The sequence below is a fragment of the Hemibagrus wyckioides genome, linkage group LG10 (genome assembly GCF_019097595.1).
Source record: "Hemibagrus wyckioides isolate EC202008001 linkage group LG10, SWU_Hwy_1.0, whole genome shotgun sequence".
Lineage (NCBI taxonomy): Eukaryota > Metazoa > Chordata > Actinopteri > Siluriformes > Bagridae > Hemibagrus > Hemibagrus wyckioides.
This window is the reverse complement of record NC_080719.1, coordinates 16,913,448-16,938,281: the sequence shown is the minus strand read 5'-3', so window position 1 is coordinate 16,938,281 and position 24,834 is coordinate 16,913,448. Positions and strand designations below refer to the sequence as shown.

Sequence of the window (24,834 nt, the reverse complement as noted above, 5' to 3'; positions counted from 1 at the left end):
CACGGCTTGCTGTTTGATCACTATTCTCTAATACTCTCAACATTTTTCAGGGCTCCTCTTGGCCAGTATATTCTGTATATTTTACATACACTGCATCCTATGATATTTGATGCATGTAGTCAGTAGGAACCAATCCTGATGTTTGTGTGAGTGTGTAATATATCGCAGTATACACTACAATTCTTCCTAAGGTGTAGTTTTGCACTCATTACACTATTTGTACTTTACATATTCATGTGTATTGAGCTGTATATTTCAGTTCACTGTACTGTATGGGCACAAATGGATCGCGTTATAATTAAAAAAAATAAGCGTGGCTCAAAGGACACTACTCTGGGAAAAAAAAACCCTAATTCACTCACAAAACAGACACATCAGCATCTCCCATTTCCTCCACTGATCTGATTTTATTTGTAAGGCACCAGCAGCATTTCCTTACTGCAGAAATATCCATTTATATAAAGTAAAATGTTACTTTGTGTGTTTGTTATTATTTCATCCTCAGGCTTTTTTTTTGTATAACACTGTTATTTTTGCACTTTAGATTGTACTATAATCAGAAAATAAGAGGTAAAAAGTTTTACAAAGCAGAAAAATGCTTACAATGCGTTATGGAAATAAAAGCAAGTGATCAAGCAGAGGGCAATCGATGACTGGGGGAAGAAAAAGAGAGGGGGGGGTCATAATGTCTTCTAAAAGAGATCAGTAACACAGATGGATCAGTGGACACATAATGCTCTAGTTCCATGTAGAACAGGACACTTTTACCGTCCCCTGGCTGCCTCTGTGAGACAAACACCTACAATTAATTCATCAGAAGAAATCTCAACAGCTGTCTGGTTACATATCCACACACAGGGGTGGGGGGGCATTTACGGAGAAGAAAAAAAAAATAATAAAGAGCTATAGAAATAATGTATGCGAGTAAGCATGTGTAGCAAGTCATCCTCAAGCACATTGGTAAATTATACAATCTGGCACTTTTACACTAGCACAACTAGATTCCATTAAAGAGTCACTTCCTGTTTTTCTTCAGCTCAAACCAGCTTTTTTGTCACCACAGTCGGTCCTGCTGCCGTTCTATCCTCTTGAGACTTCGGCTGCGTTGTCTCTTTATTACTTACTACCTTGTGATTTACATACAGAGATTTAATTGAGAAAAAGAAAGCGATGTCCTTGTACAACACAGCAGGGTCTCATGAGGATATCAATACAGAATGGCACAGTGTCCCAAAGTTAAATAGGTTGAGCACTGGGATTACTTCTAGGTGGTGGTGGTGGGCGGGAGATTAAAATAGTCACATGTGAAGTGATTCTAAAGCACACACATGCTTACAAAATGGCAGAAGTCACAGCAAACTTACCTAAAAGTCATTCAAAATAAAATAATAATAATAAAAAAGAAAGTATACATTTGTCCTGTCATTGTACACTTCAACACACATACACAAGCAGTACATGTACAGTTGGGCACAGGAAATAAAATGTGGATTCAGTTCCAGTATTCAGTATTCAGTATAGTATGTGCTAATTTCTCCTGTCAGGAATGCCAACAGGCTGCACTGAAAAGAAATCAAACTCACAGTGACGTCCTGTACACAGGCTCCCCAGGAGGATGGAGATCAGGTTCTACTTCAGCTCGCTTGTGCAAAGGAATCTAACAACAACAACAACAAAAAAACCCCTCTGGCTGCAGGTTATCAGTCTGATAAAATGAATTAATACACAAATATTTTTTTTTGTAAAGTTTGTTTAATAAGCAGCTCACTCCAAGCTGATTGGATAAATGTGCATTTTTTTTTTTTTTATTTAGACGCATCGCTAATCTCATTCTGCAAAAAAAAAAAGAAAAAGAAAAAAGAAAGAAAGGGACTTTTGTGTAAAGGTTAAAAAGATTTTTTTTTTTAAATGAGATCATGATGGTGGCTGTCACAGAACATGCTGAAAGCTTACTGCCCCCTATTGGTGGAAAGAAAGAATTTCATCTTGGATAAAAGGCACAACAGAAGACAGTAAATACCAGATCTGCAAAAAAAAAAAAAAATGGAAAGGCTTACTCAGGATCTCTATCAAAAATGTTACTTGGGTTTTCTTAAAGAAAACACAATGTGCTCTCTTTTCGTTTTGGAAATACGAGGATACTTGGGCCTCGTACATCGTGTGCTTTATTCGTGTTTCTTTTTTTTTGCATGCATCTACTAGGGGAAATCTGCTGAGAGAAAGTGCTTCTCGGTTCTCGTATACAATTTTTCCACCATATTATTTTTCCCATGTATCTCCAGGAAAAACTACACCATTTTTTTTTCTTACCAAATCGACAGTAATAGATAATACCATAAAAAATAAAAAAAAAGATCAGATTTTTTCAAACAGTTGGCCCCTTCACTTGGTGAGAGGGTTAGCTGTTCTGATTAATGACGCTAAACGCTAAAATGCTCTCCGTCTACGACAGTGAGAAAAAAACAGACACGCTTTCGGAATCCACACATTAAACAGATAAGAATATACAGAAAAACAAAAACAGGGGCCAGACAAGTTGTAGGTCGTTTTAAGTCTAGCGGATGTCACTAATCTACAATCTCTCAGTGTTGCACTGCAGTGACCACTGATTAACACCATGAACAGTTTAAAGGAATATTTTGATTGGGGGAAAAACAAGTAATTTAATTTTAGAAAGTTTTCAGTTCATCCGAATGTAGTCGCTTTCACCCAAAATGTATGTTGTAAATATACTGAATAATCAATACCATAAAATCATATCGAAGAAGTTTCAGTAATGATGTGGTTACAAATCTGACACTGGAGACTTCTTTATAATTATTAGAACATATTAACGATTATACTTTTTTTTTTTTTTTTTGATAAATATCCACCAAGTGCGAGTTGTTACCATAGAAACGATATCTTGCCTCAATTCCAGCACTACTGTTACTACAAGCATGTCTTGGTCGGATGTCTAATTGGAATGATATGGAATTATGTTGTAAATATGGACATGTTAATTAAAGGGGGAGCAGATACCTTAGCAATGTTGTTCGGGGTAGTTCTATGAATATTTGAGAATGTGTTCATGCAAAAGACTGTGAGAAAGGTAGTCTTCCGTTATTTTTAGATTGTACAATGTTATACGAACGTGCCAGCTCATGTCCAGTGCAAAACTAAGGAATCGAATCACAGACTGATAGCAAATGATCGGCTAAACCTTTCTAATCACCGTAAAAATGTTTTGTTTTTTTTTTGTTCAAAAATATTCCTTTAAAACGTCAGTAAGCCACTTCGTCCTCCCTCACTGCAAGCCATTTTAACTGCTATTTATAGAGTTAAACTACACCCATACCAAAAATGCTGCAGAAAATAAAGCATGCGTTCTACAGTTCACATACTACTGCTGACCTTCATTACACTCAACCCTTTTTCTCTTCATTCTGTCAGCGTTAAATGTGCTCCTTCAAAGGTAAAGGATAAAAAGAATCTCTTCAGGAGAAAGCAAAGTAGGAGGAGATAGAACCGTGCTCAAAGAAACACTGGTGGTGCCTCAGTGGAGCTGGATGGCCATGCTGAGACGAAGCAGAATATGGAATACATAGTACATAGAGATATATACATATACACTCTGAGAGAGATGACAGAAAAATAACTAAATATATAGTAAAAATATTTTTTTTAAAAAAAGTGGACTGCTGAATATAAAGCTAGTGGAATGATCAAGAACGAATGATCAAGGTCACAATAGCGATTTACAGCAATGAGAACAAAGGAAAAGAGACGATGCGCATGTGGTGTACGCGAGCACTGGAGGATGAGGTCACAGCCAACAGCAGGCGGAGGAGCGGCGTTTAGTCGGACTTGTCGGCGTCCTCGTCACGGTGGCCGTCCGAGGCGTCTCTGGCGCTCTTGTCCTCCTTGGCGAGCTGGGCCTGCGATGCCAAGATGCTGGAGAGGGAGAAGAGGGCAGAGCTGGAGGTGACGTTGGGCAGGCCGCTCGGCTGACTCAGGCCCAGAGGGAGTGGGGTCACGGGCAGGGCCAGTCCCTGCAGCTGGGAGAGCTGGTGTGCTTGAAGCTGCTGCTGCTTGGTGAAAAAAGAATAATAAAGCAGACTTAGTGCAAAAAATAATGAGAAATATTATGTAATTTCCCTCCTCACTTTAAAGACTTCAAAGTCTCAGTTCTGTTTAGCAAGTCAGCTCCTTCGCTACTTGTAGTCTATGATCATTATCATACTGAGACTACCTCCGGGTCATTTTTTTAAAATAAAAATAAAACACAACAACAGGTTACTTTGTCACATCTACACCGACATTAAAGTGCTGCAGAAAACAAACAATGGCTATATTCACACTACAAGCTTCAAATTCATAACTACAAATGACCCATATATCTGTCTTTAATAATATGTACCTATCCCAAAACACCCAGCATGGACCCTTGGAGTTCGAACACTACGGTGTAGCAACGTCCTTTCCAGGTTTGTTTGCAAAACTAAAGTCATTACAGCTAGGAGAACCAGCATGCCCTCGTAAAAACACTTCTATAAATTCCCACATCTCTTGCTGTTTGCAAAACCTCTGACTCTCAGCAAGTCGCTAAGGATATGTCCCTGCTGTCGCTGTCCTTTGAGTTGAGTTGGCGCGATGCGGACACCAGATGAAGTCGACCGCAATTATTTGTGCATGCGTGTAGCACAGCCACATATCAGATATGCATCCATTAAGGAGCAGAAAAGAAAACGTCTCAGGGCTGATTTAAAAAGATGAGATGTGTGTACACAGTGCTGAAAATAATCTGATCTGTGTGATATTAAGGAGAAAATCAGATTTGCATCACTTCATTTAGGTAATGTGAACGTCACCAACGGTTTTTTGGGGTGTGTATTTCATCTGCTGAGAAAATACAATGAGCATCTCCACACATAATTCTCAGCATGAAGGATACATTTAGCACACCCATGATTTAATCTGTTCAGATGTGATACAGTGAGATTAATTATTGTGCAAAATTTGGATTTTAAATCAATGAAGAGCCAAGCATCTACAGAGACAGGCACAGAAGCCACGCCTCCTTAATTGGTATCGACAAGTGCATAAGCCACACCTCCTTAAAAGGTACAAGTAGGCAGAGATGCCATGTCACTTCACCAGTCCAACAGTCTTTCACTAGCTTTAGGACTGGTGACAGGAAGTGGGGACAGAAATGAACTAGGAAGTGGGGACAGAAATGAACAATAACCGATATAATAACAGATAACCTTTCTAAAAAAATAGTCTAAACAAAAACAAAAAGGACAGCACCTTTCCTAATACATATACATCTGCACTGATTCACTGCAACCCTCGAAAATCTATTTGAAAGACAAGTTTCTGTCTCAACACTTCTGCCAATCAGCATCACTAAAATCATTACTTCTACGAGAACCAGCATAGCCTTACAAACATGTTTAGAAATTCTCACATCTCTTGCTATTTGCAAAACCTCTGACTCTCAGAAAGTCGCTAAAGACGCAACCCAACTCTGAACTCTGCTTTCCTCTCCCTGTCTTGGCCTGCGTCATGAGAAAACTGGTTAATAAGCCTTTTTAAAACCTCTCAGCTCCAAAGGGCAATACAAACTAGAAATCAGAGAAATGAAAGCAGTTAACTATATCTTCTATATATTCTTCAATATAATGGTGATGCGAGTGTCATGATTAATAAATTTAGATAATATTATTTGCTCACAGAAATTGCACGAGCATCCTCTTAAACAAACTTATTAGCATACACTATACACCGATCAACCTGCCTAATAATGCGTTGGTTCCCCTTTTGCTGCCAAAACAGCCCTGACCTGTCATGCACTGTGTATTGTGACACCTTTCTATTAAGCATTAACTTCTTCAGCAATTCGAGCAACAGTAGCTCGTCTGTTGGATCAGACCATACAGGCCAGCTTTCGTTCCCCACGTGCATCAATGAGCCTTGACCACCCATGACCCTGTCGCCGGTTCACCACTGTTCCTTCCTTGGACCAATTTTGACAGATACTCACCACTGCAGACCGGGAACACCACACAAGAGCTGCAGTTTTGGAGATGCTCTGATCCAGTCATCTAGCCATCACAATTTGGCCCTTGTCAGACTCGCTCAAATCCTTACGCTATCCTTGTCCATTTTTCCTGCTTCTAACACATCAACTTTGAGGACAAAATGTTCACTTGCTGCCTAATATATCCCACCCACTAACAGGTGCCATGATGAGGAGATCATCAGTGTTATTCATGTCACCTCTCAATGCTCAGAATGTTATGCCTGATCTGTGCATACATGCATGCATACTTTTCTCACTAACAATACAAATTTAATCTAACACTAGCATACTTCCATACTATCACAGTTTTATATTAGAAGATCGGCTAGCATACTTGCAAATATTTGCAGATGTAAAAAAAAAAAACTATAATTTATGCTGGTCCAGCTTCCAACACTACAATGAACTTAAACTGACAGAAACAGAAACTCCACTCTCCTCCACCCTTACCCGGATAATGGAGTTCATCTCTGGTGGTGTGACCTGCTTGGCTCTTTCTATAGCTCCCAGGACCTGCTGCTGGTGCTGTAACACAGAAACACACCTCAGAAATCATACTGCAAAATGCACGTCCTGCATATTTCATGTTTATTCATTTATCTATCCATCCATCCATCCCTCAATACATATCCATTTATCCATCCCACCACACATATCAATTCTCCATCAATTCCATCACACATATCCATCCATCCATCCATCTTTTCATCCATCCCAGCACACATCCATCCATGACACTCCTTCATTCATGCGTATCCATCCTCTTATTCATTCTACTACACATATCCATGCATCTCACCAAACATATTCATTCATATCCTTCAATTAATTCCACACATATCCATCCATCTAGGCATCCATCCATTTCACTAATATAGCCATCCATTCCACCACACATATCCATCCATCCATCCATCCATCCATCTTCACCTATGCTCAGATCAACACAGCACTCAATATTTACAGTGTGGCAGGCAAAAAATCAATGCATTCCTTGCTGCGAGTTTCACAGGAATTGAGGTGCCTGTAAAACTTCAGCATAAGAAAAAAAACAAAATTAAGAGTGATAACAGATGATGCTGTGTGTGGTTAAATGGGTTGTGGATGTGCAGCCATAATTCAGTACCTCTTGAGACAGGTAAGGCAGGACTTGAGCACAGATTGCATTTAATCTCTTCACAATCTCTGCCTGCAGGGGGAACACACACACACACACAATCAAGTATGATGTGGAATAAGGCAAGGTTTATTTTACTAAAACAAGTCAGTGAAGCATAAATGCTTTGCTGTCAGTCAAATGCTTACAGTATACATCTGGAACAATATTATACATAAGATTAGGTATTAGCTGATGTTCAGGTTTTCCACTATCAGTGCTGAAAAAAAGCAGTACTGTGCCGTCTCTACTGTCTTGTATATCCAAAGCACATACAGGCATCGTGTGAGAAAAGGGTGAGATGCTGTGCTGCTGTTCATGCCAGGAGAATGTAATCTACAACTGCTGGAAGAAGTGGCAAGAGGACAGGGTGTGGAGAAAGAAAAAGCAAACAAACACCAATAACCCTGTTTCAGTATAGTCCTGGCACAATGCCCTGTCACACTGACACACTACACAGCATGAAAGAGGAACAGCAGGAAAGAGAGGGAGAGAGGGAGAGAGAGAGAGAGAGAGAGAGAGAGAGAGAGACGGGAAGGAGCCAGAGAGGGTGATAAAGGAATTGGCTGAATACAAAACACCAGGTTCTTCTTTGCATTCATATCTGGACTCCTCTTCACCTTTCTCTCACTCTTTACTACTGTCTGTATGCGCGCACACACACACACACACACAAGCACACGTGCGCGCACATACGCGCACGCGTGCACACACGCCTGTGCGCGCACATACACACACACACACACACACACAGCTGTCTGCATGCCTTCCCTCCTATATTTTTCCCTGTCCCCCAACGAGCCTGATGAATTGTGCTGGAGGCGGATGCGGTGTGGGACTGGATTCCTGACAGCATGTTCAGGAAGGATGAAGAGGCTGTCACTGTAAAGCATTGTAAATCTCTGTATGCTGTCCCACAAGGGCACAGTCAATGATAAAGCAGCACTAGGAGCAGTGGACATCAACTGCTGTTCACTGGATAGTTTTTTTTTTTTTTATTCTTCTTATAAACTCTAGACTCTTATGCATGAAAATCTTATAGGATCAGCAGTTTCTGAAACAAATGCATAACTCAGGAGTTGTACAGGTGTTCCTAATAAAGGGACAAGAGACTGCACACATTATACATTTAAATATTAATATAGGTCTATTTAAAGGAGGTGAAAGCACTTACTTGCTTGTGCATTTCAATGTTCAATCCATATGACATCTCATAGTACTGCAAAGAGATAAGTGGAATTATTAACTAGAGAAATATGAACATTTTCACATGAACAGTCCTTTGGTGCATAATACAATAATTTAGTATATACACACACACACACGCAGACACTGGCACACAGACACACACACACGCACACACAAACCATTCTGTCATAGCTTGGACTGGGGAAGGGCACAGGAACTCGATAGGCTATTAGAGGGAGGAGGGGGAGCCGGATGATGGCGTGAGAGCAATACTGCACAGATTAGATCAGATTAAACTGCTGGGTGGTTCAATTAGAGGAGCAATATCAGAGAGCAACATGGAGCTCAGGCCAGCAAAAATGAGATTAGAGAGCAGAGACAGAGAGAGGGGGCAGAGTGCAGAAAGAAAGGGAAGCAGAGAGAGAGAGAGAGAGAGAGAGAGAGAGAGAGAGAGAGAGAGAGAGAGAGGAAAAAGAAAAAACAAAATAGCAAGCAAAAGAGAGATATCAGAAGAAGCGAAGAGAAGAGATAAAGACAGAAAGGAAATGTAAGAGAGAAATAGATAAGATGAAAGCAGGAGGCTAGGGAATAGGGCAGTGGGTGGAAAGCTGTGAAGGCAAGCAGCCTGAAGCTAAGCAACCCCCCTGCCTCAGATCCTCTCCTAGTTTTTGCTCCAGTTCTTGCTGTCCACTTTGTTCCTACACCTAATCCAGTGCAAAAACAATATGCCTGTCCTAATCCCTATACCTGCCCTACTCCTTAGACCTGCACCTGCCCCTGCCCCACTCCCTAATCCTTTCCAGAAACACTCCTTACATCTTCCCCAGATCCACACCGTATACAAAACCCAGCAGTACTCCCTATACCTGCCACAGAACCGGGCTCTATCCATGAACCCCTGAACCACTCCTGACACCTGCCCCAGCACCACTCCCTATATCTACTCCAGTACAACTCCCTACAGCTGCCCCAGCACCACCTAATACAGCTACACCAGAACCACTCCCTACAGCTGCCCCAGCACCACCTAATACAGCTACACCAGAACCACTCCCTAAAGCTGCCCCAGAACCACTCCCTACAGCTGCCCCAGCACCACCTAATACAGCGACACCAGAACCACTCCCTACAGCTGCCCCAGCACCACCTAATACAACTACACCAGAACCACTCCCTACAGCTGCCCCAGAACCACTCCCTACAGCTGCCCCAGCACCACCTAATACAGCGACACCAGAACCACTCCCTACAGCTGCCCCAGCACCACCTAATACAGCTACACCAGAACCACTCCCTACAGCTGCCCCAGCACCACTCCCTACAGCTGCCCCAGCACCACTCCCTACAGCTGCCCCAGCAACACCTAATACAGCTACACCAGAACCACTCCCTACAGCTGCCCCAGCAACACCTAATACAGCGACACCAGAACCACTCCCTACAGCTGCCCCAGCAACACCTAATACAGCTACACCAAAACCACTCCCTACAGCTGCCCCAGAACCACTCCCTACAGCTTCCCCAGCACCACCTAATACAGCCACACCAGAACCACTCCCTACAGCTGCCCCAGCACCACTCCCTACAGCTGCCCCAGCAACACCTAATACAGCTACACCAGAACCACTCCCTACAGCTGCCCCAGCAACACCTAATACAGCTACACCAGAACCACTCCCTACAGCTGCCCCAGAACCACTCCCTACAGCTTCCCCAGCACCACCTAATACAGCTACACCAGAACCACTCCTTACAGCTGCCCCAGCACCACCTAATACAGCTACCCCAAAACCACTCCCTACAGCTGCCCTAGCACCACCTAATACAGCTACACCAGAACCACTCCCTACAGCTGCCCCAGCAACACCTAATACAGCTACACCAGAACCACTCCCTACAGCTGCTCCAGAACCACTCCCTACAGCTGCCCCAGCACCACCTAATACAGCTACACCAGAACCACTCCTTACAGCTGCCCCAGCACCACCTAATACAGCTACCCCAAAACCACTCCCTACAGCTGCCCTAGCACCACCTAATACAGCTACACCAGAACCACTCCCTACAGCTGCCCCAGCAACACCTAATACAGCTACACCAGAACCACTCCCTACAGCTGCCCCAGAACCACTCCCTACAGCTTCCCCAGCACCACCTAATACAGCTAAACCAGAACCACTCCTTACAGCTGCCCTAGCACCACCTAATACAGCTAAACCAGAACCACTCCTTACAGCTGCCCTAGCACCACCTAATACAGCTAAACCAGAACCACTCCTTACAGCTGCCCCAGCACCACCTAATACAGCTACACCAGAACCACTCCCTACAGCTGCCCCAGCACCACCTAATACAGCTACCCCAAAACCACTCCCTACAGCTGCCCCAGCACCACCTAATAAAGCTACCCTTGAAGCACTCCCTACAACTGCCCCAGCACCACCTAATACAGCGACACCAGAACCACTCCCTACAGCTGCCCCAGAACCACTCCCTACAGCTGCCCCAGCACCACCTAATACAGCTACACCAGAACCACTCCCTACAGTTGCCCCAGAACCACTCCCTACAGCTTCCCCAGCACCACCTAATACAGCTACACCAGAACCACTCCCTACAGCTGCCCCAGCACCACCTAATACAGCTATACCAGAACCACTCATTACAGCTACCCCAGAACCACTCCCTACAGCTGCCCCAGAACCACTCCCTACAGCTGCCCCAGAACCACTCCCTACAGCTGCCCCAGAAACACTCATTGTATGTCACACAAAACATGCCGCATACTTACCCCTGCCCCACTCCCTATACTCCCCTGTCCCAGAACCACCGCCATATAAAACCTATCAACACTCCTTATACATGCTCCCAAACTACCCCATACATACTCCAGAATCACTCCCTAAACCTGCTCCTTAACACACCTCCCTGTGCCTGTCCCAGAACCATTCCTACTAGAACAAGTCCTTTTACATGTCTCTGTTCCGCACCCTGGCTAAGCTACAGCTCTATTCCTAGTTCCTGTCCTTGCTCCTCATCCTCACCCAGCTTCAGCTCCTCTCTCTGCTCCAGGCCTGCTTCAGCTCTAGCTCTGGGAACAGGCTGCATCAGTAGCACTTACCATGATGTAATGACGCTGCATCTCCGACTTCTCACTGGCCAGTTTGTCACATTCTAACTTTAGACTGTAGAGAAGAAGAGTTTGATTATTTCCAAAAAGCACACAGCACAGGCAGATATCTCTTTCAAGCTGGAAAGTGAAACATTTCCAGCCTGAATCACACAAAAGCAGCCCTAATAATAAAACAAATAAAATTAAAGTTTTAACACAAGCACATGTTTTTATAACCTTCATCCAAGCAGTCAACCACGTTGGAATGACAAAGACCTTTTTTTTTTTTTTTTTAAGTCAACACTATTTTTATTTCTGTATTATTTTTTCCGTTAACAAACAAACAAAAATTAATCTGTAATGAAAGTAAGATATTTAATTTGTGTTTTATTGTATACCATGAACACAGCAATCACAGTTCACAGTCAAAAATATCAATTTCTAAAATTTGGCTGTTCTTTTTTCCAGCTGTGAAATGAAAGGTGGCCTCGCTCTGTACTCCATCCTCACAGATTTATTTAGTTTATTTATTTATTTATTTATTTATTTATTTATTTATTTATTTAAAAAGGCCACCAAAACAAAAAAGCACCCTAACATACTTTGGAGGTTGTCATAGCGACCAACCTCCATGCAGCCAGGCTACCTGTGATTGGCCATGGCAGCCTCTGATTGGCTGTAGCTGCTAGATGCTTTTGAGGATGCTGTTGGGGGTTTAAAAAAAAAGGGCTAGAAAAAAAAACCTACACTGATGTAGTTTTATTGCTGTTTCTTTCCGCCTCCAAATCGTTTTTGCTGTCATCCTTATTTTGATTAATGCATTCCCTGATCTATTTATGCACATGCATGGGGGGAGCAAAGACCTGTCTGGGCTCTGGAGACAGCCCGCTGTACATTTCCTTTAAAAGGTTCTACACATCACACATGTGAGAGAGAGAGAGAGAGAGAGAGAGAGAGAGAGAGTATGTAAGTGTGTGTGTGTGTGTGTGAGAGAGAGAGAGAGAGAGAGAGAGAGAGAGAGAGAATGTGAGATAGAGTGTGTGAGAGACTATGTGTGAGAGAGAGAGTGTGTGAGAGATAAGAGAGCGTGTGAGAGAGTGTGTGTGAGAGAGAGTGTGTGAGAGAGAGTGTGTGAGAGATGAGAGAGTGTGAGAGATGAGAGTGTGTGTGTGAGAGATTGTGTGAGATAGATAAGAGTGTGTGAGAGAGAGTGTGTGAGAAAGTGTGTGAGAGAGTGTGTGAGAGAGAGTGTGTGTGTGAGATAGATAGAGTGTGTGAGAGAGAGAGTGCATGTGAAATAGATAAGAGTGTGTGAGACAGAGTGTGTGTGTGAGATAGAGAGTGTGCGAGATAGAGAGTTTGTGACAGACTGTGTGAGATAGAGAGGCCTTGCATTTGAGATCTCAGCTAAAGCCAGTGGCAGGAACGTGAAGGTCTGAATAGACACAGGAAGTGTGGGGCCCTGTTCTTCTCAACCTCTCACATGTAAAGGGGGGGTTAACACCAGCGCTCTTGTTGTCAAGGGAGTAAAGAGGAGGGAGAAAAAAACCTGCCTTTAAAAACAAGACAATGAGGGACGTGGGTCACGCTTTAGGTCTTGTTTCTTAAGCCCTGTTTCTTAAAAGTCACAGCATCAGACAACAGCCAGTTCATACGCTAACATACCCTGTAGCAAGAGTATGACCAATTCTTCGTGTTAAAATGTTCATCCTCAACATTCGGAAATGAACTGCATATTGAACTATGGAATGTAACGGAAATGTGCAGGGTATAAAAAAATAAGTGAAATCTCTCGTGAGATTCAGACAGGAAGGGTAAGAAAAGAAAGAAGTCGAGAGAGAGTAAGAGTGAGAGAGAGAGAGAGAGAGAGAGAGAGAGAGAGAAAGGGGTAAGAAGCACCTGTGATATTGTGCTTGGAGGAACTGGAACTCGTCTTTAATGCGGTCACAGGAGTCTGACGTCGTGAACTTCAGCTGCTGTGATGAAGCCTGTAATCAAAGTATTAACATTCAGTCAGTCAGACGCCTTCACCCCCACTGCGCCAGTACATGTGCATAGAACACACACACACACACACCTAGGCCCTGTTCTCTAACACATTAGCATGGTTAATGGCATGCCATTCAAAACGTTGCTAGGAACTCGCACCACTTCCAGAATTTCCACGAGGTTTCTGAAGAATATTACACTCCAAAACCTAGATCATGTAGGAATTCCCATGTGGTAGACCGCTACACCATAAACCTGCCAATGCCTTTTCCAAGATATGAAAATTACGACAAGAAAAATCCCTGTCAGTCAACTGTCAGTCAAAACAGACAGTCGCTAAATTCCAGCTGTATTACATGTGAGGCTCTTACGGCAGATATTATTTCCCCTGTCTCTGCAAAAAATTCCAGAAGGAGAAAGAGGGCAGATTATGACTGGAGAGATCTGGCTTCTTCTGCCATGGACGCTCAAGAACACCAGGTGCCATGCTGGCAGCACTCCCATAAAGTAAACAGGAGGCCCCTCGGATGTTTTTGACAGAATTTCATGAATACAGACTGCTCTGATTCCAGGGGAAGACAACCTTGTGAAAATCAGAGTCACCTCTTCTATATAATGCTTTGACACTGTGGGAAATTAACCATCAAGTCGGATTGAACCAAAAAGCTAATGAGCTAGAGTTTAAGCACAGAGGCAATCAAATTCAAGTCAAGTGCCTCTGCTCTCATTAACACTCGAGCATCCCGAGGGCCATGTTACCTACTGTACTGCCCAAGGGTTAAAAAAAAAAAAAAAAAAAAAAATCACATCTTTTCCATCTGTAATCATCTGTCTGTCTGAACTATGAGCTTTTAAAATGCAAAAGAGAGTGAATGCACTGCACGATCATAATCAACTAAAAAAATTCCCACTTAAAAAAAAAATCACGTAGTCATTAACATCTTAGACATATTTGTCATGCAAACTGCAATAAAACAAAAGACATTTTCCAAATAAAATTGCACCTGTTATCATCACTGAAATCCCTGTTTGGTACATCGAGAGCCACTCTGCTTTACTCCATCCTGTACGAGTGTGATTTCTGATTTGTGACACACTTATGACTGATAAATGCTCGACTCTGCCTGGTCACATGATGCTGATTAACTCACGGGTAATTACAATGCTCTCTCTCGTTCTAATACTCAACAACTTCCACAGGAACTTGCATGGTGGACTCATATATAAATGGGTTAAAAAAAAAACAAAAAAAAACCCTGTAATCCTTGATAAGGAAGTGCTGCTGGAGGGAGTCAGAGGTTAAGCTACAACTTAAACTGTTGTCTGACAGTAAAGTAAAGTGTTTGGCAGTTTGCAGTTTCTAGGGAAAAGGACAAGCCGCTCTATCATCTTCACATGAGAGGTGGGTGAGGGACTGTTTAAAGTTATAAGGTAACCTTGTTTCTTGGAAATGACATGAGAATAAACACATATATGAAATGATAAGATGTGCAATGTGCTGTTTTTTAATTGTGGTATAAGGGGAACAAAACACTGTGAGACATCCTGTTATAGGAAAATAATCCATTTTAAGTTCACACCACCATGCTGTTGATTATTTTCCTAAAACAGCACATTCCATTGTGTTTCTTTCCTTACTCATGTAATCGTTGGTAAAGTGGCATGCCACTTTGGTTGATGATGTTAATCTAACACTCAACACGGAAAGTAAAAACGAGCCGTAAATATGTCAGAACACCCACTCTCTGAAAACTGTGGTTATATATGTAGAGGTTTTGAAACAAATAACATTTTTGGGCATACACGAGTTGCCAGCTGTGGTAGGAACATTTCTACCAGTTGGCAAATTTCTACAAACGTTTTCTTCAGCCAAACCCCTAGGGAAAGTGTAACAAAAACATCTAGAGGCTAAAGGCAGACCAGGGGTCATATAGCTTAACATGAGCTCAGTATGCAGAGTAAAGCACAGTGCTTATGTGCCTCCAACCCACAGCTCCATGACTGAGGCGGCCCAGGAAACTTAATTTCCTGAGGAACAGTGGGGTATGGAACCAGCTCGAATTCTCAGACGTTCGCAGTTGATAGCCTCGGGAGGAGTATTGAGTGGTGGAAAGCTGCAGGTTGTGCCACCCACACAATAGTGGCCTTCAGTAGCTGCTCTCTGGCCTGGCAGCTTTGGTAAACGAAACTCGGGATCAGCGCAATTCAAGGCTGGGTGCTACATAGAAAATGGGCCAGAAAGCAAGTAACAGAGAAGCCAGGAATCAGGCCATGAAAGAAGGCAAGAGTGTGCACTAACCGACAACATTCCAGGTCTTTAAAAGAAAAGTCTTTCACGTGCAGATGAAGAAACTTACCAAAGTTAACTCAACTTTCACTCTCTCTCTCTCTCTCTCTCTCTTTCAAACACAACTCAAAAAATAGGACAATCCCCTAATTTGATTCTTGCTTCTTGCTATTCTGCTCTGCTCCTCTGAGATGCAATTAAAGCATTTAAAGGTTTTATGTGCTGCTGGGCAAATTGAGAATCTTCAGCAGCTAAATGAGATTCATCATTCCAGTAATTTACTGTCAGTCCCTGACCCTCATCGCTTAAAAGGAAGGAGACCCTAATAAACGATTCCAAAGAAAATCCCTTTAAACCTTCGAACACAACCGGACCGAAAAACAAAAATATGTCTACACGGCAGTGCTGTGTACAAAGACCCAGGAGATTAATGTGAGGGGAGATAGCGATTCTGGGTGACTGAGAGCGCAATTCTTCAGTGAATCCATTCATATTCTCCCTCAATCTGTTTTACTCAAAGACAAAGCACAGGAGTACTACACTTAATCTCACCTCTGCTCCTGACACATACATTTCTCCAGCTTTGTGGTGAGTGTGTTTATGTGTGAACAGGTATTTTGAAAAGCACCCAGAGCTCCCAAGTTCCCGCCTCAACGGTTATCATCACTGAATATTTGCTTGTGAACTTGGCAAATGACACAAGAAACAATCAACTGTCACTGTTTACATCAACACTTTAATACCTGCTCAAGCAAAAAAAGAAGGCATGACGTGCCTGTCAGCATACTGTCTGCTATAAATCTACACTGTAATGTAGATAACAACTGTGTCATCCGTGGCAATTCACACACCTAGAGCAATTTTAACCTTCCTTCGGAAAAATACCAAAATATTAAACACCTATGACAAATAGGAAAATATTCGATATAAAATCAGAGCACAGAATCAGACTGGAGGCTTCCTGAGTTGCTGCATGGGACGGCTGTGTAATCCAGTTGAGGGATGGAAAACTAATCCTGTTGGGCATGAATCTGATTTGGATGATTATCTCCATGGTCATGGACCTGGCACACATAGTCTCACACGCTAAAAGATGCCATTACCCCACTTTACAATACTGAGCTACTCTTGTTTAAAATGCAAGCCTCAGGTTGCAAACATCATGTTTTTTATTTTCTTTTTTAAGCTTAGATTTAGTTTCATTTTAACATTCTGCCGATGCTTAAACAACGAATAGAAAAACTCTACACAACAAGAGGTAAAAAATAATTATTTAAACCATGTTTCCAAGTTAATGTACATTCGCATGGAGGAATAGTAATGTCTTACTACAATTCCCTCACTAATTAAATCAATACATTTTTTTCCCCCGACAGTAAATGAATTTTTACTATCACTAGAACTATTACCATCCCAGTTATTAAAAAAAATGGTTTGCTGATTGGAAATGCTCTAGCTCTTTGTCTGGCAAGCTTCATATCATGGTGCACACCTCTGCTCTAAAATGTAGCCCAGCATGCCATGAATAGCACAAGCCTCAGAATCCTGCTGAACTAAACACAGCAGCAGAGATGCAGCCTGGTTGAATACAGGCTTGTGTTATGTTTTTTTTTCCCTGTTCACAACTTTACATTTGAATAAAAATGTAATCAATCAGAACCGCAAGCCAAAAAACGTCAGGAAAGAGAATTCATACCATAACTCCTACCAGGTCGGGGAAGGTGTAATGATATTACCAGCCCTGCAGTCGGGAGCTGCTTAGTGGCAGAGGCAATTACAAAAACTCAGCTGGATGCTGGATTTTTATGTGATTCGCCAGTAAGGTTTCACCGAATTTTCATTGCGCTAAAAACGGAATGATTTCTACTTAATAATGTAATCAATAGAGAAATTGGTGTAAACTGACTAATTTTGATTTAATGGCAACAAATCAAGGTTTAAATTAGCGAGTCTCTTTTTTTTCGCAAACCCAGGAGCTTTCGCAGGACAAGAACACTTAAACTGAATTAATAAATCTCGACATTTTACACATTTCCTGTGTAAACGCTCCAGGAACCGCTTTCTGAATACATTTATAAGAATCTAGCTTGATAATCGAGACTCAATTTAATTTATGTATGACGACACGTCATAAAAGAAAATAGTAATCATGAACTTGGTTGGTATTAATGCATTTACCTAGCAAACTAGCTCGCTGTATACTACAGTATTATGTAAGCTACCACTTTTTTAGTCTGGTAAGTTTCCAGGCAACCAAACTATGAGACTGGTCAGCACACAGAAAGCTCCTGAACTGAAGGTGTAGAGAAAAAGCTTCCATATAAATGAGTGTGAATTAGTCTGTTTATATACACTGAAATTTACATAAATGTGAATACACTTACATTATTATATTTTTATTAATATTCTTAAATGCTTTCACCAATACTGAAAAAAAAAATCAATATTCAGACAAAGCACATGTCACTGAGAGTTTAAGGGGGAAACGAGGCAGGACTATATGTTATGTGGTGTGTGTCATCAACTCACAGGTTTAGAGGGCAGACACTGAGTGCAGACGCCTGGCTTGGTGTGATTTATTAGATTACTGACCGAGAGCCTTTGATCGTGACTGATGCTGTTTCAGTTAAAGAAAAAAGAAAAAAGAAAAGAAGAAAGAAATCCACAGGTCACAACCTCAAGATTACTCCCAGCCCATGAAACAAATAAATCAGAAATGAGACTCGGCGCTTGAAGCTGAAATAACGTGTGCAATCACGTCTCTGAAAGCCAGTGCCAGGCAGAATGCAGATAAACTCAAACAAAGAACAGATATTCATAGCTAAACGCTGTATTAGCATCCCACACGGCAACCTCCTCCTCAGGGATTTGCCTGTGTGCAGCAGCAGGCTGTTGATGAGCTCCGGGCGGTGCTCTGGTAAGCTCCTGTGTTGCCTTTTCTAAACAGGGATTACAAGGCAGCATGATCGTTTAGAACTTCCAGAACAAGGCCTGGAAATGGGTTAAAGACACTATAACCGCTGAATCTCAACTACAGACATGGCCCTAACAACTCGGTGTGTTCTTCGAACTGAACTGTCTGTGTCATTATAACACGTTATATAAAAATACCCAGCTTCACCTCATGTTGTTATATATATATAACATGATATATATATATATATAAGACATGGGCTGAACAAATCAGTAGCCTGACTGATCAAAACAAGGGAAATACAATTCAGGGATATTAGTTATTCATAGCTGTCCAAGCAGGTTCAGTAGGAAAGCAGTCACCTGCATTCAACAACCAGAGAAAGGAAAAGCCTCTTCACTTTCAAGGCTCTTATACGTACATTTATGAAAAAAAAAAAAGCTTAATGCACCTTGAAGCATGCTGGAACGATATCACATGCTTCACATTCTGAATCCCACCACCTGCTCCACTACACACCTTGGACCAAGGATAGATGAATGATTTCTTTTGAGAATGAGGAAAATGTAGGTTTGTGGAAACACTGAGGACAAAGAGAAAGTGCAAAGCTGGCATATAACCGTCCTGCTACACAACATGCAGTCACCTCACGGTTAAACACTGACCAGCTGAATACTGGTGACCGCTATCCTACTGAACCCGCTTGTCCTCCTGTGGACAAAAATGAATAATTAATATCCCTGAAGACTTGTCCTGAGCAGTCAGGCTACTGATCTCTCCACCGCTGTCTCTGTAATGCCGGCTTCTGGTCAAGGGCATAAACATGATGTGCTACCTCAGACAAGGTCTCGGGAAATGATAATGATGGCTCCTGAATTACGCAACAGAATCGGAAAGATTTTAACAGAATTTATTGTAGCCTCGGGCAAACACGAGTCGAATCACAATCAATTCATACTCCCTTCCTTCCTGTCAATCATAGAGACACTAGCCACACTATTGTGGATGTCTATTAGCTCATGTATGAGGAGGAGGACAGATAGCTCTGCATGTGTGTTACCCTGCTCTGTGATGCTGCATGAGCAGCAGTTTGAAAAGATGCAGTTGGCTGCCTTCACGTCTCAGAGGAAGCATGTGTTCACCTTCACCATGCTAAATGGTCCATGTACATTTTGTTTATTCATTTTAAAATGAAAATAGGAACAAGGATATTAAAAGAAATAAAATAGCAAAATGCAGTACGATGTGTACTCGGGAACTATATACATGACTGGATATGATAATGTGAAATTGCAGCACTTGGAACATCCTGTTTACTTTCTTTCAGTTGCCATGCCAACATACATGTACTTTACCATCAGCCTCTTGCTATTTATTGATATTAGGAGTGGATCATGCACAACAACAGAAATCTTTAATCTACCCATCTCGCTGCTAGCTACCTGGTTATTCACGTCTGTGAGTCATTTAAGATCTCATAAGAAATTTTAAGAAGAAATTCAAGAGCTTCTTGTAACAGTTAATAGCGTTAAAGCCAAAGACTGGTTTAAATATCACGTATGCATATGTAAAATGAATAAACACAAGTACACGCAAAATACTGTGTACAAGCGATGTGTCACATATTCTGTCTAAAGTTACTTTCAGGATACGCCGTTATTATTAAGAAACAAAACTGTCTAATGTCAGACAAAAGCCATCAACATGAGCTACAGTTTATCAGCAGCCTGGAGACTGATATTTTGTCTTTCAAGTTTGCGAACAGAATTGTGGAGATCCCCGAGTGTGTCGTTTACTGCTCCGATAGCTTCAGTCGGTGAGACACAGTGAAACACAGCTGTCCAGCAGTAATACAAAACACAGACATTTAGACACACTGGTTCTCTGGAGCAGGTTCATCCTTTAGCCACTGGTACATAAATCACACGTTTTCTGTACGGTTTAGTCATTTATGAATACGCTTAGGACTTATTTTACTATCCAAGAAAATTATTTGGTTTAGCAGCAAAATTTCACTGGTCAATAACAGACAACTGTCCGTGCCAGAGAACAGGAACTTCTCGGACAACTGCTAGACCACTATTAAAATAAAACGTTATTTCCGTGGGCTGCTTGAAATTATTGTTGACCAAGAAAAAATAGCACCTCTGCAAAATCATCATTGGGTTGTTAATTTTTTAGCATGCATTACTGATTTAATTTTCACACTGACTCTGATGTTTTGGCTCTTGAGGTGATTGAAGTTCATTATAAAGATTCGCTGATTCCCTGAAACTGCACCAGAATTAAAAAATGAGAAGAAATGAATCAGTTTTATGACTACTTTTTGACCAGAGTGTATGAGATGCTCATGAAAAGTTAACTTAAAATCTCAACTAGATGGACCAAATATGAGACCACTCTTGGTTACTTCTACATACCAAGAAAGCTATGCAAGAGACAGAGATAGGTTTCAGCATCAGTTTAAGCGGGGAAAAAAAATGAAACAGGACATAGAGAGGCTTAGAGTAAAGTCACTGCCTTTTTAGCTGAAGGTCTCAGATACAGTGCAGCTCTGCACACAGTTACAGCTAAGAGCCATTCAGGGCAGTCTAAGTAAACACCATCTTTGTCAAGAACGGTGAAAAGTCGTTGCTATGGAGCCGCGCTGCCGTGGCAATAACGCCCTTCTCTTCTTCATCATCTCCTCTGGCCAGGGTTCAGGCAGGTTAGACTCTAGATAGTGATTTATGAGATGCTCTTCTGCCCTTAGAGCCACGACTAAGCTGCTTGAGCCATTTATTACTCTCAGCGTTTTCACAAATTCTGTAAACGTACTGCGTCTGCATTGCCAGCCAACATTTCCGGTTATCAATAGGTCATCAAATTTCTACTGCAGATCTATTGTACTCGTAAGAGCAGATGTCGTGTCTATGTCCTGTGATTATAACGAAAATTCAGTCATGTTCACGCAACCTTGCAAACCAGAGGCATATGACTGTATACTGAAATGCAAAACTTACTCTTAATCACGATTCATAAGCGCAGCTGCATGATGCTGTGCATTAATCAAAAGTGTGGTTCTGCCCTGTGTAATTAGTCGATTGTGGAAGTGTCTAATTTATAGTTAAATACCGGCTAGATCGGAACCAAGTGTTTCTTCTTACTGAAAGGTACTGAAGAGACAAATGAATTCAGCAACAGAGTGCAGGAGATTTTGTTGAGAATGCTTTGAAAACATAAAACCTACTGTTGCTAGTAGACCAAGAAGAGCTCCCTGAACATGTAACTTAAAATCATGGACAATATTCTCCATGTTTTATCACATTTATATCATATTCAACAAGCTAGGAACTATATAAAACTAGTTCTCTATAAAAAAAATGGCACAGAAATGGCAGGATCTAGGGTTATGATCTATATATATATATATATACATATATCTATATATATATATATATATGTATATATATATATAACCAAACTATATATACACATACATTATCGGTACATTATCTGATTAAAGTCAGTTATAGAAAATTAAAATGATTTTTAATAAGAATTATCACAGTTGTATGCAAAGGTTTGGACCCTGGACCCATAGTTTTTTTTTTGCTGTTGTTGTTTTATGTGAAAAGAAGTAAAAACTACCTCTACCTCTATTTCTGCACACACTGCTGGGCAGTTAATTCATACCTGATTAACTTAAAAGTAGAAAGAAATAATAATGTTGGTACGTGCAAATTGTGGACGCACATACAGTTGTGAAGTCTCTGAACTTAATTAACTTCATTGGCCTTATCTGACTCATTAAGACTCGTTACTCAGTGCAGGAGAGTCATTAGGATTTATCAGCTGATGAGTGTTGAATAAATTCTCCGACTCTTCAAACCTTGCGCTAAGCAGCCGACCGCAAACAAGAAAACAAAGCTGATTGATGCCTACAAAGCAGACGAAGGCTAGGGGAAAGATGTTGTTCAAAGTGTTTCCAGCTCAGAAGCTCCACTGTCCAGAAAGCCATTAAGAAATGGCGGTTATGACGAACCGTGGGCGTCAAGGCAAAGATGTGGAACACCAAGAAACCTCTCGGAAAAGCAAGCATGCTGATGCAGAAGCGGCGATGCCCTCTTTTCTACTCTGCAATGCTGTTTGCACAACCGTGACCTGCATGGAAGAGTCATCAGAGGGAAAACCTACCCATGACTTCATCACTAAATGCAAAGTAACATATAGGTAAGATTGAGTCATTTCGGAAACAAGTGCTGTGATCTGATAAATTAAAAACAGAACTCTTTCACCATCATCACCAAAAGTATGACTGGAAAAAAAGTCACATTCATATTTATTTATGTGTTCGACTTAGATTTATAACACTCAGCGCCACTTTAGAAAAGTGATATGAACCTGATTAGATGATTGATATACATATATATTCAGACTGAATATCAGAAATCAGATTTGTGCTTTAAAGTCAGCTCTGAGTTCAGAAATCACATCATACTCCTGGATTTCCATTCATAATGACTAGACTCATCACTCACCACCTACTGAATTAGCTATTATAATGCAGTTATAATCACTGAGTATCATAATTGGAGTTACATATATATGCGATACAGCAGAACATATCACTACAATATTGTAGGACACAGTAGCGCTGCTTTAAAAAATAAGCCTTTACATATTAGTTCGATGACGTTGTAATTTAATGTCTGCGAAAATACACTTTTTTTTTTTTTACAGCTTTAAAGACTCAAAAATTGTAGAAAAAATAAATAAAAAATTATATATATATATATTTTATATATAAAGTAAATAAATAAATACATAATAATAATTAAAAAATAAATCTGATCAGCTGCCTCCAGCGTGAACAATTCTATATAAAAAAGCAAAAAAGATAGGATAGCCATGATATGTCAGAAATGTGCATTGTGATATCATTTATTATTGATTTATTATTAATCTATTAATCTATATCAACATTATTGGGTCACGATACTCAGCCGTAATGTTAACTGATAAGAATCTTACTTTAATATTATCACTATACTGTATTACAGGATTGCACAGAGATACTAAAATCACTGACTAGACAACATTTTAACTCCTAGATTTTTTTATAACACATATATAAACGATTATAAAGGGTACTTTAGGTGTAATAAACACTCCCACACACGTTGTATAAATAGAAAGGAAATAACCATGGAGTACTGCATTTGCAACACAATTATTCCAAGAAAGAAAACAGAAACTAGAGCTGCTAAATATATTTATAATCACTGTATTTGTTCGGTTTTTTTTTTAAAGATGAAACCGAAAATCAGAACGGTGTGTTTAATAATAAACGTATAATAACATGTTAATACAGCATTAGTTACAGCTACTCTGAAGTCTTGAGGAGAAATGCCTTTGTTTTATTTGTTTCATGTCACGATTAAAATGACATTATTTTCGTTCTTGCTTCAGAAATATTTACAGTTCATTCTTCATTTGCTGTAGCTGATGGAGTTTAAAGCTAATCTGAGCTAAATTCCACGCACATTAGAATTTAGTGGACTCTAATTAAAGTTCACCTGGAGGATGACGCTAGCTAACTAGCTTACCAGGATTATAACAGGTTAGTTAGCTGATTAGCTTCGCGTGCTAATGACATTTACTACACCGCGAAAGCAAACAGAAATAAATAAAAAATAAACCACTCACCGAGTGCCTGGATTGTGGAAACATCATGACAGATTTCTGTTCAAATCTTTACGCGGACCTTTTAGAGCAGCAAAGCGGCCGGAATGTGTTTTTTTCCTCCTTCTTTGTTCGTCGGTGTGTGGTGGATGGAGCAGGCTAAGCTAGCCCGCTAACACGGCACCCAAACAGCGCAGCAGCAGCAGCTTTTGCTCCGATTACGAGGCTTCAGTCTCGTATCTGTAAGTGATTTCTCTTGGGGTATCATTCGGCATGGGGGTTAAAAAAGCTCGCAAAAACGCCCCGAATAACGTTGTTTTTTTGGGGGGGGGTTTTCACTGCTGAAATGTTGCCTGCTTTCGGCTGCCAGCTCCCTTTTTAACCACAATCCCGGCAGCGCTGTTTCTCAGATGCGCTTCAGTGCTTCTTCTCTGCGTTGGTGGGATTGTGAAATGAAGGC

At 41.1% G+C, this 24,834-nt stretch overlaps 1 protein-coding gene across 2 annotated transcripts; it reads right to left on the bottom strand.

Annotated features, from left to right (window-relative positions):
• Positions 1–382: 382 nt before the first annotated feature.
• Positions 383–24,834, bottom strand: tle5 (TLE family member 5, transcriptional modulator). 2 transcript variants are annotated; one of them, XM_058400883.1, is made up of 7 exons: positions 24,399–24,834; positions 13,420–13,508; positions 11,530–11,593; positions 8,395–8,439; positions 7,191–7,253; positions 6,515–6,589; positions 383–4,070 (listed from the first exon to the last, which is right to left on the bottom strand). In XM_058400883.1, the coding sequence occupies exons 1-7, from the start codon at positions 24,423–24,425 to the stop codon at positions 3,837–3,839; spliced, it is 597 nt and encodes a 198-aa protein (XP_058256866.1). In that variant the 5' UTR covers positions 24,426–24,834; the 3' UTR covers positions 383–3,836. The 2 variants fall into 2 exon arrangements, with proteins under 2 accessions (XP_058256866.1, XP_058256867.1); XM_058400884.1 differs by having other exon boundaries at positions 383–4,067.